We start from the raw sequence: 18400 nt of genomic DNA, 5'->3' as shown, positions 1-18400 counted from the left end.
CCGACCCCGCGCACTCTCACCCCCGACCCCGGCACTCTCACCCCGACGCCCACGCACTCTCACCCCGACCTCTGCGCACTCTCACCCCGACTCCCCGCGCACTCTCACCCCGACCCCTGCGCACTCTCACCCCGACGCCCCCGCGCAAATCACCCCGACGCCCGCGCACTCTCACCCCGAACCCCGCGCACTCTCACCCCGACCCCACGCGGACACTCTCACCCCGATGCCCGCGCACTCTCACCCCGATCCCCACGTACTCTCACCCCGATGCCCGCGCACTCTCACCCCGACACCCGCGCACTCTCACCCCGACGCCTGCGCACTCTCAACCCCGACCCCCGCGCCCTCTCACCCCGACGCCCCGCGCACTCTCCACCCCGACGCCCGCGCACTTCACCCCAACCCGCGCACTCTCACCCCGACCCCGCGCACTCTCACCCGACCCCCGCGCACTCTCACCCCGAGCCCCACGCGCACTCTCACCCCGATCCCCGCGCACTCTCACCCCGATGCCCCGCGTACTCTCACCCCGACCACGAGCACTCTCACCCCGACCCCCGCGCACTCTCACCCGACCCCGCACTCTCACCCCGACTCCCGCGCACACTGACAGCGACTCCCGCGCACACTGACCCCGACTCCAGCACACTCTGACCCCGACTCCCGCGCACTCTGACAGCGACTCCCGCGCACACTGATTTCAACTCCCGCGCACTCTGACAGCCGACTCCCGCGCACTCTGACAGCGACTCCCGCGCACTCTGACCCCGTCTCCCGCGCACTCTGACCCCGTCTCCGCGCACTCTGACCCCGTCTCCCGCGCACTCTGACAGCGACTCCCGCACACTGACAGCGACTCCCGTACACTCTGACCCCGACTCCCTACACTCTGACAGCGACTCCCGCACACTCTGACCCCCGACTCCCCACACTCCGACAGCGACTCCCGCCCACTCTGACAGCGACTCCCGCACACTCTGACCCCCGACTCCCGCACACTCTGACCCCCGACTCCCGCACACTCTGACCCCCGACTCCCGCACACTCTGACCCCCGACTCCCGCACACTCTGACCCCCGACTCACGCACACTCTGACCCCGACTCCCGCACACTCTGACCCCCGACTCCCGCACACTCTGACCCCCGACTCCGCACACTCTGACCCCGACCCGCACCACTCTGACCCCCGACTCCCGCACACTCTGACCCCCGACTCCCGCACACTCTGACCCCCGACTCCCGCACACTCTGACCCCGACTCCCGCACACTCTGACCCCCGACTCCCGCACACTCTGACCCCGACTCCCGCCACACTGTGACCCCGACTCAGCACCTCTGACCCCCGACTCCCGCACACTCTGACCCCCGACTCCCGCACACTCTGACCCCGACTCCCGCACACTCTGACCCCGTCTCCCGCGCACTCTGACCCCGTCTCCCGCGCACTCTGACCCGCGACTCCCGCACACTCTGACAGCGACTCCCGCACACTGACAGCGACTCCCGTACACTCTGACCCCGACTCCCGCACACTCTGACCCCGACTCCCGCACACTCTGACCCGACTCCCGCACACTCTGACCCCGACTCCCGCACACTCTGACAGCGACTCCCGCACACTCTGACCGCGACTCCCGCACACTCTGACCCCGACTCCCGCACACTCTGACCCCGACTCCCGCACACTCTGACCCCGACCTCCGCACACTCTGACCCCGACTCCGCACACTCTGACCCCGACTCCGCACACTCTGACCCCGACTCCCGCACACTCTGACCCCGACTCCCGCAACACTCTGACCCCGACTCCCGCACACTCTGACCCCGACTCCCGCACACTCTGACCCCGACTCCCGCACACTCTGACCCCGACTCCCGCACACTCTGACCCCGACTCCCGCACACTCTGACCCCGACTCCCGCACACTCTGACCCCGACTCCCGCACACTCTGACCCCGACTGCCGCACACTCTGACCCCGACTGCCGCACACTCTGACCCCCGACTGCCGCACACTCTGACCCCCCGACTCCCGCACACTCTGACCCCCGACTCCCGCACACTCTGACCCCCGACTCCCGCACACTCTGACCCCCGACTCCCGCACACTCTGACCCCACACTCTACCCCGACTCCCGCACACTCTGACCCCCGACTCCCGCACACTCTGACCCCGACTCCCGCACACTCTGACCCCGACTCCCGCACACTCTGACCCCGACTCCCGCACACTCTGACCCCCGACTCCCGCACACTCTGACCCCGACTGCCGCACACTCTGACCCCGACTCCCGCACACTCTGACCCCGACTCCCGCACACTCTGACCCCCGACTCCCGCACACTCTGACCCCCGACTCCCGCACACTCTGACCCCCGACTCCCGCACACTCTGACCCCGACTCCCGCACACTCTGACCCCGACTCCCGCACGCTCTGACCCCCGACTCCCGCACTGGTCTGACCCCGACTCTCGCACGTTCTGACCGCGACCCCGCACACACTCTGAGCCCGACTCCTGCACACTCTGGCCTCCCAATACCCACGCATTACCACTCTGTCCCCTCCTCACTCGATAGCATTCGGAATCCCACCCTACATGCTCGCACTCTACATAAAAGCAAATTACTGTGGATGCTGGAATCCGGAAGACAAACAGAAAATACTGGACAATCTCAGCAGGTCTGACAGCATCTATGGAGAGAGAATGGAGTGAACCTCCTGGCCCCGAGCTCCCCAACCCGGCAGCAGAACGCTACAGCGAATTTGCAACCTTGTCTCTGGTGGGTATCACATCAGCACTTTAGATGATTCAGACGCATAGGAACAGACAGAGTTCCAGATTTTAACTTGAGTTTGGGTGAAGTAGTTCTTCCTGATATTGAACAGCCCAGTCTCATTTGCAGCCCTCATATTCTGAACCTTCCCATGCAACAAAATAATTTCTCACTCTCCCACCCTATCAATCCCTTTGATCATCTTGAACAGTTTAGTCACAAGTGGCCCTTTGGGGCAGGGTCAGGGGTCGTCACTACGGCAGCTGGAAATTCCGCCCTGTTTCAGATTCTCCCGCTGCAACGTTCGGGATCATGTGCTGTGCCTAGTCAGAGAGCCGTTATGGCACAGAAGAAGGCCATTCAGCCCATTGAAGGTATGCCTACTGGTCTGTACCTCAGTTCGATAAAGAGGCTTAACACTCATGCAGGACTTCCTGATCGAGTTCCCATTGACTGCATGCCTGTGTGTGTGTCTCTCTCGGTCTCCCTGTATCTCGTACGTTTTCCCCCAGTCTCTCACTCTCAATCTCTTTGCCAGCCTTTCTCTAGCTCTCAATTTCTCCATTCCTATCTCTCTGTCTCACACACAAAATCTCTTGCTCTTTCCCCCCCCCCGTCTCTCTCTTTCACAGACACTGCCTCTTCAAATCCCCTGTTTTGGAGTTTGTTCAAGTCAGTGACACAAAAGCATTTGATTTAACATTCCACACTTTAAGAAAAATGTTGCGCTTATCAAGTTTACAAGATGAATGTGCGGCTGCCCACTCGAAGATGGGAGTGAAACAGTAGCACACAGCGAGTGGGGGAAAAAAAATTGCTGGGATTATGCTGTTTAAAAAAAGAAAAAAAAATGGGATTCGTTCCAAAAGCGGGTGGGAGCTGGAGAAAGGAACTTTCAGCCAGCGCAAGAAGTCAGCTAGAAATGTGTGAGAAGTATTTAACATCTCCCTGAGGATGGAGAGCGGCTTAGCTTTCCATAGCCCTGCCATAAGATCATGATGATGTCTCATGCCATGTGGCGGCACTGCAGCCATGCCAAGTCAGACTGCAGACATTGTTCCCCATCGTACCAGGTGCTACTAAGATCCGCTTCTCAGACAAGCTTTATGCTCCACAGGGAATGGGAAAATGAAGAACTTTCCGGCAAATGTGTCATACCCACCAGCCCATCCACGAACTGGGAGTTCAGGTCATGAGAAATTGGATGCACTCCAGGACAGGGTTTAAACACTCCGAGGGCGGGATTTTCCACGCCCCCCCCCAACCCGCGCTAATGTTTTACAGCGATGGAGGCACCCCCGCCATTGGCCAGTGGTTTGACCATCCGGGATTTCCATTGCTCGCGCTCTCCACCGCCAATGAATCTGCAGCGGGTGTTACCCTCAGTGGGACCGGAAGATTCCATTGATGGGAATGGCGGGAAACCACCCCTCCTCCCCCCCCCCCCCCCCCCCCCCCCCCCCCCCCCCGTGCCTGCCTCAGTGAGGCACCCTCAATTACGACGCGAGAGCGAGGTCGGTAATCAAATGGCTTTAATCTACAGAGAACCGAACAGCATCCGAGAGAAGTGTGCTCGCCACGTGGAGCCTTATCCTATACACCGTTTCCTGGGGGCGTAGCCAGAGGCGGAGTCCCCCAGGGTTCCAAGCCTCTTAAAGGGGCATGGTATTAAAGGTCAGGTACCGTTTACGGCAGTTATTAATACCGTTCATCACACTCAGCGACTGGCCAGGTCGGCCAGTACTTCCTAAGATCTAAATGATCTTCCGTATTTTTTCTCCTCCTCACATCACCGCTGTAAACAACAAACACGCCGCCATTTCCAACTCTACTGGTTTATTAATCCCAGGGTTCCAGCACTTGGGATGTCCTTCAACAGTCCAGAACTTGTGAGCTCATTTCCTGCTTTGGATTAACTTCCCTTTCAATCTTCAACTTCACCGCCAGAATATAAATCCAAATCAAAACCCCAATTCCTCCGGGCCATTATCCTTCACTGTGGCTCTTACACTTTCGCCTAATGGATTCCAATCACTTGCTTGGGTTTTTGGAAAACCTGAACTGACCATTGAGGTTGCAAACCAGATTAGCGTTACCTTGTTCCGAAGTCCAGGCTGTCCCAATGGGTTGGGTTACTTGAGGTGGGGGGGAAGGGGGATGTGTATAGCAAGGGGCAGACTCTGAGCATTGACTTTATTGCCTGTCTCAATGAAGCTGAAACCCCCCCCCCCCCCCCCCCGCTTTATAGATTTCTTTGCTTTAGGATGAGTTTTAATCAGGAGGGGGGGTAAGGTAATGATGAACAGCTGTACCGACAGGTGTTCGAGATGCTGAGTGTGTGAAGGCTGACCTGTGGAGAGAGTCCATTGCTGACCTGGTTCATGGGATTGTTGGCTCCTGTTGCGTTCATGAAGCTTTCAGGGTAGCTGGAGAAGGTGTGCCGGTTAGACGCCAGGCCGTAGGAGCCACTCTCTGCTGCGGCCGCCAGGCCACTTTGGTGCATAGATGAGGGGGGCAGAGGCTGCGGTCTGTGCACAGTGCTTCCTCCATCTGAAACCAATCACACACCACAAGCATTTAATCACTCATTCAGGTCTGGGATATCACACTCACATTCTTCCCCTCCCACACTCCTCCCCTTCATCTTCGTCTCCTCTCTTCCTTCCCTCCCTCTATCTCTTCTTTCCTCCTCGCACTACCTCCTTCATTCTGAACCCCCTTTATCTCCCCAACTACCCTTCCCTTATCGCTTCTCCTCTCTCCTCCATCATCCCATCTTCTACGTTCAGTTTCCCAAGCTCTGTCTTGCTTTTGGTCGCTGATATCATAGATATCATAGAATTTACAGTGCAGAAGGAGGCCATTCGGCCCATCGAATCTGCACCGGCTCTTGGAAAGAGCACCCTACCCAAGGTCAACACTTCCACCTTATCCCCATAACCCAGCAACCCCACCCAACACTAAGGGCAATTTTGGACACTAAGGGCAATTTTGCATGGCCAATCCACCTAACCTGCACATCTTTGGACTGTTGGAGGAAACCGGAGCACCCGGAGGAAACCCACGCACACACCAGGAGGATGTGCAGACTCCACACAGACAGTGACCCAAGCCGGAATCGAACCTGGGACCCTGGAGCTGTGAAGCCATTGTGCTATCCACAATGCTACCGTGCTGCCTGATAGTTGATGTTCGCAGACACAGGGACATCAGAAGTGAGCCCAATTCTGTTCTCATCCACCATCCGTTAATGACAGCAATTATTGGCAGCAATCAGGAGCAGGAACCCTTGTTCATTCTGGCCCTCTGTGACCCAGGGACTATGAGACAAACTGTGCTGCCCCTCCAGCTCAGCTGGCCAAGATCAGGCCAGTCAGCACGGGCGGAGCCTGTACTATCTGGTCCAGATGGGTCAATGCATTTCCCCTAATTCAGTGGAAGAGCTCGTTTACGTGCTAACATTCAGATATTAAGAATTTGTCTGAGATTTCTGGTAGTTCTCACATTCTTGGAACAGAAACCTGGGGTGAATTGCTCGTTCAGTGTAGAACATGGCCCTTTTCCATTGATAATAGCAGGAGGGAAAAAAGCAGACCAAGGCAGGCCAGCAGCACGGTTCAATTCCCGTACCAGCCTCCCCGAACAGGCGCCGGAATGCGGCGACTAGGGGCTTTTCACAGTAACTTCATTGAAGCCTACTCGTGACAATAAGCGATTTTCATTTCATTTTCATTTCCTAATAGGTGGGGGATTCCTCATCGCATCACCCTACTGAATGCTCACGCAACTCCCAACTCTTTGCCAATTGAATCTAAATTCTAGCGAAAATGGGGGGAAACTGGTCTTCACCGGGAATGTGAAAGCCTCATAGTGAAGCCCTGCATTTCACCGTCCTGCCTATTGAAGTGGTCCGACCAGACGGTTCTCCATGAGCCTGTCCCGCATCCCATCCCGTTTGGCAAATAGTTGGACTGGACGTCGCTCTTACCTTGGGAGAGGGTCGTTCCTGGGTACGATGCCTCAGGCAGCTGGTATGGGGGCAATGTCGGCATTCCAGTGGGTGGGAAGCCACCTGGTAACAAGTGGTTGAAAGCTGCCAGCTGATTGGCTCCAGCCTGCTTACGCCATCGTGCACGACGATTACTGAACCAAACCTGAGGAGTGGAGAGTATTGCTGAATGAGTTGAGAACAGAACATCCAATGGTCAGTGACAGACAGCGAGAAGCCCAGCACGTTCTTAATTCCCCACATTCTGTATCACCAGACTTACAATATTTATCCTGGATGTATCAATTCACGCAACCTTACCTCACTACTTCCATGGTCTCGATGGCTGACAAAGTGACTTCTTTGTCTCCTGCCTATTTTCTCTCACCCTTGTCCCCAATTTTCTGTTTGTCCAATTCCCTTCATCAGGTCTTCCACTCTGCCGTTCCTTCTCCAAATCTCTTCATTTCCCCTTCCTTCCTTTACAATTTCATTCACTTATGTGTGTGCAGCCTGAAGACCACCCATCCGCTCATTGTCTGAAAATGCTTCATGCTGATCTACACTCTTGATGGTTTGCCACTGTGATGAATGTAGATGTAGGAATTTCCAATGTGTTGTATTGTAGGTATTTGGTGCAGTAAGGGTTAAGCGCCTGGGATAGAGTGTGTTTGACTGCTGCAATCATGTTTTAAAAGAAATCCTAGTTGAAATGAAATGAAAATGAAAATCGCTTATTGTCACAAGTAGGCTTCAAATGAAGTTATTGTGAAAAGCCCCTAGTCGGCACATTCCGGCGCCTGTTCGGGGAGGCTGGTATGGGAATTGAAGCGTGCTGCTGGCCTGCCTTGGTCTGCTTTCAAAGCCAGCGATTTAGCCCTGTGCTAAACAGCCTTGTTTGAAAGACTGCAAAGGTTTTCGGTGCCAGGATTGCAATTAAGCTGTCACGAAAGGCTTGGGTGAATGCAGTTTTGTTCGGATTAAGGGGATTCCCCGTGGAATTAACTAGGTTACAGTTTGGGAAGATGGTGTTGTTGCTGGGTGGAGCCAAGGCATTTTTCAGAAAGCAGGTCAGTGGAGTTCTGGATGAAGCTGTGAACAGAAGTCAAGCCATTTTCTCTCAGCCGTTCAGCTAAAGATATGTCAGCAGACAGAAGAGCAATGTGATTGGAAAGGTGAACAAACCGGCTGAAACAGCTTCTGAAGGAATACAGTCAGAGTTTCTGCATGATTCTGACAGGAGTCAGATCTTATCTTTAAAGCCGTGTCAAAAGATCTCTCTTTCGCACAGTAGATTATCCAGACATCTCAGTAAAGCAGGGATTCCTGACTACTAATGGTATTTTAACAGTGGATTGAGATGGTTTTTTGTTGTTGTTTAAGTGGGGATAAAAACAGCAGTTATGGGTATTCACTGGATTGAGTGGTATTGTTGAAGGGGTAATCGGAAGCTATTTTCTGGTGTAATGTCCAAGATATTTTAATACCATGTTAGTAATAAAGTTTGTTTTAATATACCATATCCCTATCACTCCTGGACTGAGGTATCCTTTCCTCACAATCAAAATAAAATATTGGGGTTTCTGTCCAGTATCCGAGCCACTGTTGGGGTCTGGTTGGGATCGTTATACCGTTGCCTTCTACTCTCGGTTACAGGACGAGAAGGCAGGTGCCAAATCTACCTCAGCTGGAAAGGAAATTGAACCTGCACTGGTGCCGTTATTCTAACCCATACATTCAAGAAGGTCCCGCCTTCTCAACCTTGTCCCTCGCCTGAGGTGTGGTGACCCTCAGGTTAAACCACCACCAGTCAGCTCTCCCCCTCAACGGTGTAAGCAGCCTATGGTCACCTAGGACTATGGCGACTTTACATTACCTTTAACCCACACACTAGACATCTAGCCAACTGAGTTAACTGGCCCCCTTCCTTTAGGGCCCTCCTTAAAACCAACCTCTTTCATCAAGCAATTGGTTCCTCCAGCTAACAGCCTTCTCTTTGCCTTGGTACCTATTTTATATTTGATTTACATTTCTGTAAAGAGCTTTGGCATGATCGTTCTACCAGACTATACAAGTGTCAGTACCGGCTGCGGTTAATCAGGAAGGCCCCGCCTTCTCAATCTTGCCCTAGCCTGAGGTGTGGTGACCCTCAGGTTAAATCACCACCAGTCAGCTCTCCCCCTCAAAGGGGAAAGCAGCCTATGGTCATCTGGGACAATGGTGACTTTACTTTGTAAGTGTGCCATGCACACACGCCTTTCTCCCACCCATATCCCCCCCCCCCCCCCCTCTTCTGAAAGTGCCAATCCCATTGGGGTACAATTCAAAGAGCAACAGTCATCCTCCTCCAGCGTTTCACCTCAGCGTCCGCCCTCCATTTGTGAACTGCACTGCTGATTTTGGTGGGCTATTCCACCATGTAAGGAATCGCAGCCATGTTGGAACCTGTCCTCACCTGCACAGGTCGGTTTTCCAACTGGAGTCACTGAGATTGTGATCAGAATCAGGAATCCCAGCAGGAAGCTCCCCATCCCGCCTGATTGGAACAATGCAGCATCTCAAAGCGCTGCTGTGGCATGTTAAAGAGACAAGTTCCTGGGGAGGCTTTGGATGGGAACGAGGGAGAGAGGTAATGAGCAAAAGCACAGCGACAAACACATGTGAAACCCCTGACATAGATACATACGGGTAAGTATTTACCTCTGCACAGGGGAGGTTCTAGTACCCTAACACAAAGTGGAGTAATCCAGAGGTTGAGAGTTCAAATCCCACCAGGGCAACTGAGTTCAGTCAACCTGGCACAAGTTAAGAAAACCATGAAAGTATTTGAGGTGTGGTAAAGATCCAATGGAGTCACCATGTCTTTCGGGGGAGAGACAGTGCCACTTCCTCCATGGGCTGTGACTCCAGTCCCAAACCAATATGGTTGACTGTTAATGCCACAGATAATTAAAGTTGGCAAGAAATGTGGCCTTGCTTGTCCTCAGAACAAATATAGAGGGCACTGAGCTCTGAAGGTCAAAGGTGAAGTAACGTTAAGTGCATCACAGATGGATCTATGGGCAGGCTAACCGAGTGTGTGAAAATATTTACTGTCGGACCACAGTATGGAATCGACCCATGTGGGTTAGCTGCTTACCCAGGCATGAATCACAAAGCTTGGCTACTATGGGAACTGAGTGGGAAACGGGAAAAGACTGCCTCCAAATGAAAATTGACAGTAACAGTTGTGAATGGGAGTGGGAGTGATTGCGTTAAGCCTCCAGCTACACAGAGATCTTTTGTTTTACAAAAACAGGCCGAACTGCAACTCATCGGAAGCCGGGTTGGGATTACACTCGGAATCAGAGCCTGGCTTCGCAGCAAAGACTGACACCTTTTCAAATTAATTTATGACATCTTCAGAGCCACAGAACTCGGTTTCAACAAGACTGCTTTCCAAAATATTCAGTTCAAAGTAAGTACCGCTCGTGCAAATGCTAACCAAGGCACCCGGAGTGGAATTTGCCTCCAATAACAGCACATCCTTAGTAGACTAACGGCGAGTTCAACGGCGAGTTCAATGGTGAGAAAAGCAGCCAAGAGTAGGAAACACTTCGGACAATGTCTAGAGAACCCAAGTTGGCGCAGCAAGGAAAATAGGCAATCATCTGTCAATGGCACCCCATCCACAACGCCTGTACACTCTGCACTACGTGGACTCGACCCACTTTAATCTCCTCTCACAATGTACACTCAATTAATCTCCTTTCATATCCACGCACAATTGACCCTATAATATTCCACCTGTGCAATCTGCTGAGGGAATGTGATGTAAAATTTATTTCTGCTCCCAAAAATAAATGGGGCAAACTTCAGAATCTCTGTCGATAAGCTTGCATGTCACTTCCTTAAACTGTTGCCCCCCTGAACCACGTACATGGACTGGCACTGTTATTCAGCTTAATGTACCGGATTTCAGTCACACTTTGCTTTGTTGCTATAATGCAATAAAAGGCCTGACACAGATTGGAGTCAGATACACTCCATTACTATCTCATGCTTTTAGGAAGTCCTGTCATAAGAGTTGCTATGCCACGCTACTGGGCCGAACTCTAGTCTGTTGCTATGGTGTGTCAGTGGGGCACCTCAGAGCATTTAAATCAGGAATGTGCCATAGTTATGATATATAGCCATTGACCAACCCCCCAGCTCCTTCTTTATGGCATATCACCGAGTCAAAACTGGGATAGGCACCGTTGCCAGGATACAACTCAGGCTTCAAATAGTAATTTCTCACCGTTTACACTGGGCCTCAGGGATGGGGTTCCAGTCATTTACTCTTAATTCTGTAACTGAGGTGAAAAACAATCGGCGGGGGGGGAAGAAGTTCAGCAGGAATCTTAAGAATTCCTCCTTTCTGCACCTTTGGTTTGCAAATGGCAGGTAGGCCCCGGGGTGGGGGGAGAAGAGAGAGAGCAGGCCGGGGGTGAATAGAGAGGGAGCAGGCCGGGGGGTGAAGGGAGAGCAGGCCGGGGGTGAATAGAGAGGGAGCAGGCCGGGGGTGAATAGAGAGAGCAGGCCGGGGGTGAATAGAGAGGGAGCAGGCCGAGGGTGAAGGGAGGGCAGGCCGGGGGTGAAGAGAGGGAGCAGGCCGGGGGGTGAAGAAAGGGGGCAGGCCGGGGGTGAAGAGAGAGAGCAGGCCGGGGGGTGAAGGGAGAGCAGGCCGGGGGGTGAAGGGAGAGCAGGCCGGGGGGGGAAGGGAGAGCAGGCCGGGGGGTGAAGAGAGAGAGCAGGCCGGGGGGTGAAGAGAGAGAGCAGGCCGGGGGGTGAAGAGAGAGAGCAGGCCGGGGGGTGAAGGGAGAGCAGGCCGGGGGTGAAGAGAGAGAGCAGGCCGGGGGGTGAAGGGAGAGCAGGCCGGGGGGTGAAGGGAGAGCAGGCCGGGGGGTGAAGAGAGAGAGCAGGCCGGGGGGTGAAGAGAGGGAGCAGGCCGGGGGGGTGAAGAGAGAGAGCAGGCCGGGGGGTGAAGAGAGGGGGCAGGCCGGGGGGTGAAGAGAAGGGCAGGCCGGGGGGTGAAGGGAGAGAGCAGGCAGGGGGGGGTGAAGGGAGAGAGCAGGCCGGGGGTGAAGGGAGAGAGCAGGCCAGGGTGAAGAGGGAGAGCAGGCCGGGGGTGAAGGGAGAGAGCAGGCCGGGGGTGAAGGGAGAGAGCAGGCCGGGGATGAAGAGGGAGAGCAGGCCGGGGGTGAAGAGAGAGAGCAGGCCAGGGGTGAAGGGAGAGCAGGCCGGGGGGTGAAGGGAGAGCAGGCCGGGGGTGAAGGGAGAGCAGGCCGGGGGTGAAGGGAGAGGACCGGGGGGTGAAGGGAGCAGGCCGGGGGTGAAGAGAGAGCAGGCCGGGGGTGAAGGGAGAGAGCAGGCCGGGGGTGAAGGGAGAGAGCAGGCCGGGGTGAAGAGAAGAGCAGGCCGGGGGTAGAGAGAGAGCAGGCCGGGGGTGAAGAGAGGGGGCAGGCCGGGGGTGAAGAGAGAGAGCAGGCCGGGGGTGAAGAGAGAGAGCAGGCCGGGGGTGAAGAGAGGGGGCAGGCCGGGGTTGAAGAGAGAGAGAAGGCCGGGAGTGGCAGACATCCCTGGGCGAGGGAGACATCCCTGGGCCAGGCAGACATCCCTGGGCCAGGCAGATATCCCTGGGCCAGGCAGACATCCCTGGGCCAGGCAGACATCCCTGGGCCAGGCAGACATCCCTGGGCCAGGCAGATATCCCTGGGCCAGGCAGACATCCCTGGGCCAGGCAGATATCCCTGGGCCAGGCAGATATCCCTGGGCCAGGCAGACATCCCTGGGCCAGGCAGACATCCCTGGGCGAGGGATACAGTGGGTCAGATCCCCAGAGGTGGCTCTCGTGCCCACGCCTACCCAGCTCCTCACCTGCTCCAACTCCATGTAATGGCGAGTTATTAAATGTCGCCACCGGCAGAGGGACGTCTCAGAGGCTGTGAGGGGAGGGGGTGATGGGGCGGGGAGACTATGCCAACTAAGCCCGGCGCCGGACACCGCTTTGTGGGGCCTCGGTTGCCGCCGTGAGCGGGGCTTTGGCCATGTTTTAAAGATAGGTTTGCATTGCGGTTGAGGAGAATCTGTGGATGTTGCTGGAGTTAAAGGCGGGCTGGGTTCAGAGGATCGTGCTTCGAGGGCGGGATTTTCCGTCCCTGCCAATGGCCGGCGGCGCCATCTTCCGCTCCCGCCCCGGCCGACTGGTTTTCCTGTTCTTGTTCGCCGCCGGCCGGAAGATTCCGGCCCTGGGTCGCATTTCAAAGATGGTGCTGGAGTCACTCCCTCTCTTTTCCATCTCTGGTTTTCCTTTCCTGTCTTTTCCCTAAAGCTGAGGTGATTGCTGTTGTAAAGGTTGTACATAGAATTTACAGTGCAGAAGGTGGCCATTCGGCCCATCGAGTCTGCACCGGCTCTTGGAAAGAGCACCCTACCCGAGGTCAACACCTCCACCCCATCCCCATAACCCAGTAACCCCACCCAACACGAAGGGCAATTTTGGATACTAAGGGCGATTTATCATGGCCAATCCACCTAACCTGCACATCTTTGGACTGTGGGAGGAAACCGGAGCACCCGGAGGAAACCCACGCACACACGGGGAGGATGTGCAGACTCCGCACAGACAGTGACCCAAGCCGGAATCGAACCTGGGACCCTGGAGCTGTGAAGCAATTGTGCTAACCACTATGCTACCGTGCTGTCCGTACAGGTGTTGGTGAAATGCCTGGAGCTCATTCCAGTGATGATTCCTCCTGTATCTCGATCCAGGGACAGTTTGACCCATCTGGACAACACCAGAGGTACATCCCATCCAATTCTCACATTAACGGGTAGTCAGTCAGTGTTGAGAGGCTGGTAAATTTTACACGCAAGCGAGTCAGGGAGAAATTATTAATATTGACCGTAGTTTTAGGCTGTGCATCAGAGAAAGGACATTAAAGTCAGAGAGCGCACACAGTACTGCTGTGAGGGTTTTTCTCCCTCCTGGGTAAGGGGAATGTAGTTAGGTGTCATTACCCCTTTGGAGATGATGCCTCACTGTGTTGATAGTATGAGACTAACCCAGAGTCCTTTGCGAGAGAACAGTGTGGAAAATTCCTGCCACATGAGGTTGGAGATGATAATCTCTTTGCATTGTATCCCCCTGAAGATCAAGTTACCACAAGAAGGATTTATTTGTAATGGAATGGAATGTAACAAGTTGAGCAAGGAGCCTGGGTAAAATGAACTCCTGCTGCCCAAAATTCCACAATCCAAAGAGAAGAAAGGTCCTTTATCTTAGCTGTTCAAATTCTCCGTGATCTTGAGAAAGTTCCCAGTGAGCACGTGAAGCACAGCAAATTTATATTGAAACGAGGCGAACATGGATCTTCCCATACCACCTGGCAACTCAGGTTCCACTGTGGGCCAATGTTGAGACAACCAATCTCACTCGGTACGGTACTGAGGTCAATGCACAGAGCAGAATGTTCTGCCCCCAGTCCACCCTTGGTTGCTAAACAGGGTGCCAATGGTCAAGATGGCCTGTGATAGGAAAAGGAGTGGAAAACATCCCCGAGGATTTCTGCCGAAGAAGATTGAATAGACCATGCGGAGAGAAGAGGGACATCCACGTTGTAAATCCCTGCGGGAGGCGAGTGTAATGGAGGGATTCAGGGAAGGGTTTGGAAAGGAGCTGGTGGGGAGGGGGACAATCGCCAAACCCTCCAGGGTGGTCCAAGAGGTTGGGCATACTAAGGAAGCAATGGGGGAGGTGGAACGTGATTGGAGGTGGGAGGACACATGAGGGAACCTAGAATACATCCAATCAGAACTGGCGACCCTGGGAGTGGCAACAGGAGGGGGGTGGGGTGGGCTGGGGTGGGTGGCATGAACTGCAGAAAAAATGCAAGGCCGAAGGAGAAAATGAGAGAGGAAAATCGGGGTAAGAAATGGCAGCGATAATGGCAGGAAATGTTTTTTTCCCTGAATGCGTGTCGGCCAGGTAGGATTGTGTCAGCACAGAGGGTCTGGGATTAATTACACAAAATGTGAAGATAAGGATCAGCTCCTGCAATTTGTCAGACAAGCTAGTAAGTGATCCCTTACACAGGGGAGAGGCCCAGCATCGTGCCCTCAATTGGAGCCTGCCTGTTTTATGAAGATAAATTGTCTTCCAGGTGCTGAAGTGTAACAGAGCGTAGCTACAAACACAAGAGCTCACACAGTGAGGGGCAGGAGCTAAATTCCAGCTCAGGCACCTTCCCAATCGCGACTTCACCAACTCCACTTGGTCTGCTGCTTTTTCCCACACAGAATATTCCGGAGGTTGGCACTGTCAGCAATCGGCATTCCCCCAAATGTGACATCCTTGCAGCAATTAACCCTTTAGTGACTCAACAAAACCTGACACACACAAAAAAAAAGTAGAATTGAAAGCAGAAGGAAGGCCGAAATGCCGGGCAGGTAGGCCTGCCGTGTCAGGAAGAGAAAACCTAGATAATACTCCAGGTATAAACTCCTGAGAGGACGGGCTGATCAGAGAGAAACAGGCCCAGAAATTAGGGCACCTGGATGGGGAGAGACCAGGTGGGAGTGAGGGGAGGGGGGGGGGGGGGGGGGGGGAGAGGGCACAGGGTAGAGAAAGTGGGGCAGAGGGTGAGGTAGAGAGAGAGTGGGAGCTAGAAAATGTGGGAGAGGAGAAGTGGGGAGTGTGGTGAAGGGGATTATGGGGAAATAGCAGAGTTGACGGCGAGGGTGGGTGAAACCGGGAGGAGGGATGAGATCATTCCTACATTCTGCGGATTTCGAAGTGGGAAAGTACATTCAGATGATTGCTTCCAGTCACGCTTTAAGAGAATATGACAGGCGGTGCACGTCCTGTGTATATTGGCCTGGCTCTTGCCACGTTGCCCTCAGGCTTGTGTTTGATGCACTCATTTCTATGGTACATTACAGACAGTGAGGTTGATCATGGCTTTGCAGCACGATGTGGTGAAACCAGTGTTGGTGCGTTGGCCATTTCCCACTATTTCACACAGTCGAAATGACTCCAAATGTGTGCTCCGTGAGAGAGGGCCATAGATGTAAGCTGACCACCGCCTTTCAGACTTTAGAATGCTGTTTGCTCTTCATTTGATCTTGAACCAAGTTCTAACTAACCTGCACTTGCCCTGAGCGCTGTGTTCCTTTCCCATTCTGCAGTGTGCGCTGGGGTCACCCAGCGTTAATGATATCAGTGCTTCTTGCACACAGGAGAGAGACTGAATACTTCCCACAATATCCTGGCTGTGTGGCTGTCCCATGACCAAAGGACATGTTTGTGTCACATGGCTTTGCTGTTCAAATAAATTCATTCAGCCACAAATGAAATTAGTGTGCAACGTGACTGTTCATCTGTATAAAGACTTGGCAAGTGGCAAATCCACTCCGCTGAATTTGCATTACGTTAATTGCCAAACGTAACCAGTGAAGGGAAGGATTCAGGGGTCAGGAACTTGCTTGCCAAAAGAAAGAAAAAGAGAAAGCAGGGAAGTTACGATGTCTTTCATTTCCTCAGGGCATCTCAAAGCCTTTAGAACAGTTGTAATGGCGGCAACAGCAGCTAATATGTGCACAGCAAGCTCCCACACGGGAGTGTAATGATGGGAAGACAATTAGCAATGCTCCTTGAGCATTATTGTTCAGGACACCATCTCTCCTGCTCTTTTTGCAAAGTAGTGTCACAGGATTGATCAAATCCACCCTGAGAGGGATTATCAGGGCGTAGGCTTAACACATTCCACTAGACAGCACCTTTGACAATGTGGCAGTCCCTCAGTACTGCACTGGAACATCAGTCCGGATTACGGGCTCAAGTCTCTGGAGTGGGACCTGAACCCACAATCTTCGGACTGTAAATTTAGAGTCGTGCTCACTGAGCCACCACTAGCACACTAAATATTAGGAGAGCAGAACTTTAATTCTCCCTGATAAGTGAGAAAGAGCTGGAGCAGGTCAAATGGAACAGCGACATTCCTTCTCCATTCCCTATTTTAGTGTTTTCACAATGAATGACGTTCCCAATGGCCTCATTGTCAAAAGCAAATCAAGGCTCAGCGAGGTACATGGAACCCTACTGCCATTTTAACCCATTCGCTACTATGCCCTCCACCACAATCACCACCCAGGTTTAAAAAGGGGGCAGCGAATAGGCGTTCCTGAAAATAAGGTGTTAACCTGGCAAGTGCTACAACACAGGACTCCATTCATGCTAAACAGTGGAAGCAATGTGCTGTAGACAGAGGCAAGCAACCCCACGGCCAATTGACTAGGTTGAAACTTTGCAGCTCTGCCACATCCAGCCGTGAATGGTGGTGGACAATTAAACAATTTGCAACCATCTTCAGATAGAAGTGGATGATCCATCTTGGTCTCCTCCAGAGGTTCACTGATGTCAGTCTTCAGCCAATTAAATTCACTCCATGTGACATCTAGAAACGGCTGAAGGCGCTGGATGCTGCAAAGGCAATGGGTCGTGACAAATGTCTGGCAATAGTACTGAAGGATTATACTCCAAAACTTGCCATGCCCCTAGCCAAGCTGTCCCATTACAGCTACAACCCTGTCATCTATCTGTAAATGGAAAATTGGCCAGGTATATTCTCCACACAGAAAGCAGGACAATTCCAACCTCACCAATGAGCACACAATCAGTCTACACTCGATTATCAGCAAAATTATAATATGGGTCGAACATGCTTCAAGGTAGCCGATGGACCCTTTTACTCATTTCAGTTTCAAGCGAATTGCTGGTACAAGATCTCAGCTTTAAGGAGCAGAAAATCTGAAGACGTTTGCTTGTTGGGAGAAAGCATAACGGTGACAGCTGTTGTGAGCATGCATTCCAGAAGGATTTCTCACTGCCAGATTCTGCCTCTTCCCACCATTTTCAAGTCCACCGTTCCCTCAAATATTTTTCTACATTTCAGTGTCGATCGCTCAGCCTCTCTGGGGCCCTCTGAAAGACTGCAAACATTAATCATTAAAGTGCTCACACAGCCCTAAACCCTGCCCATTCCCCACCCACACAGGCATGGGGCACAGAGCAACAGGTAACCTTGGAAAATAAGGCGAGCGAGAGAGGGCAAACCCCCCTACACCTGCCGCCACTGAAACCTCAAGTTCTAGATCTGACAAATGATTCTCTTCGAGGGTTTGGAATCCTTAGAGACTGAGGTGAAGAACTGATGACGAGGAAGAGTCTGAGAGATAACTGAGGGAATGGTGCTGGTCTATAATATGAGCTGGTGGGAACAAGGGGTCTTGGTGTGATTTGGTCCTTTCAGCTCTGTGAATCACAGAGTTTACAGTGCAGAAGGAGGCCATTCGGCCCATCAAGTCTGCACTAGCTCTTGGAAAGAGCACCCTACTTAAGCCCACACATCCACCCTATCCCTGTAACCCAGCAACCCCACCTAACCTAAGGGCAATTTACATGGCCAATCCACCTAACCTGCATACCTTTGGACATCCACCTAACTTGCCAATCTGTGCTCACTTCCTTTGGTCCAAAAGGATTATGGTGGGCTAAATCTGTGTCAGCCTTGGCTCAACAGGTTAGCACTCTGAGGAAACCCTTGCTCAGAA

The 18400-nt window shown here is 53.2% G+C and overlaps 1 protein-coding gene across 1 annotated transcript in view; it reads right to left on the bottom strand.

Annotated features, from left to right (window-relative positions):
* LOC119951058 (paired box protein Pax-7-like) overlaps window positions 1-18400 on the bottom strand; it is a 164681-nt gene that overhangs the window by 54115 nt on the left and 92166 nt on the right. Inside the window, exons 6-7 of the mRNA XM_038774094.1 lie at window positions 6770-6935; window positions 5065-5331 (exon numbers count right to left, since the gene is read on the bottom strand). Coding sequence (XP_038630022.1) covers window positions 5065-5331; window positions 6770-6935 — 433 coding nt within the window. The remainder of the gene's footprint in view (window positions 1-5064; window positions 5332-6769; window positions 6936-18400) is intronic.

Source organism: Scyliorhinus canicula, chromosome 16, assembly GCF_902713615.1.
Source record: "Scyliorhinus canicula chromosome 16, sScyCan1.1, whole genome shotgun sequence".
NCBI lineage: Eukaryota > Metazoa > Chordata > Chondrichthyes > Carcharhiniformes > Scyliorhinidae > Scyliorhinus > Scyliorhinus canicula.
This window is presented reverse-complemented; position numbering and strand designations above follow the sequence as displayed.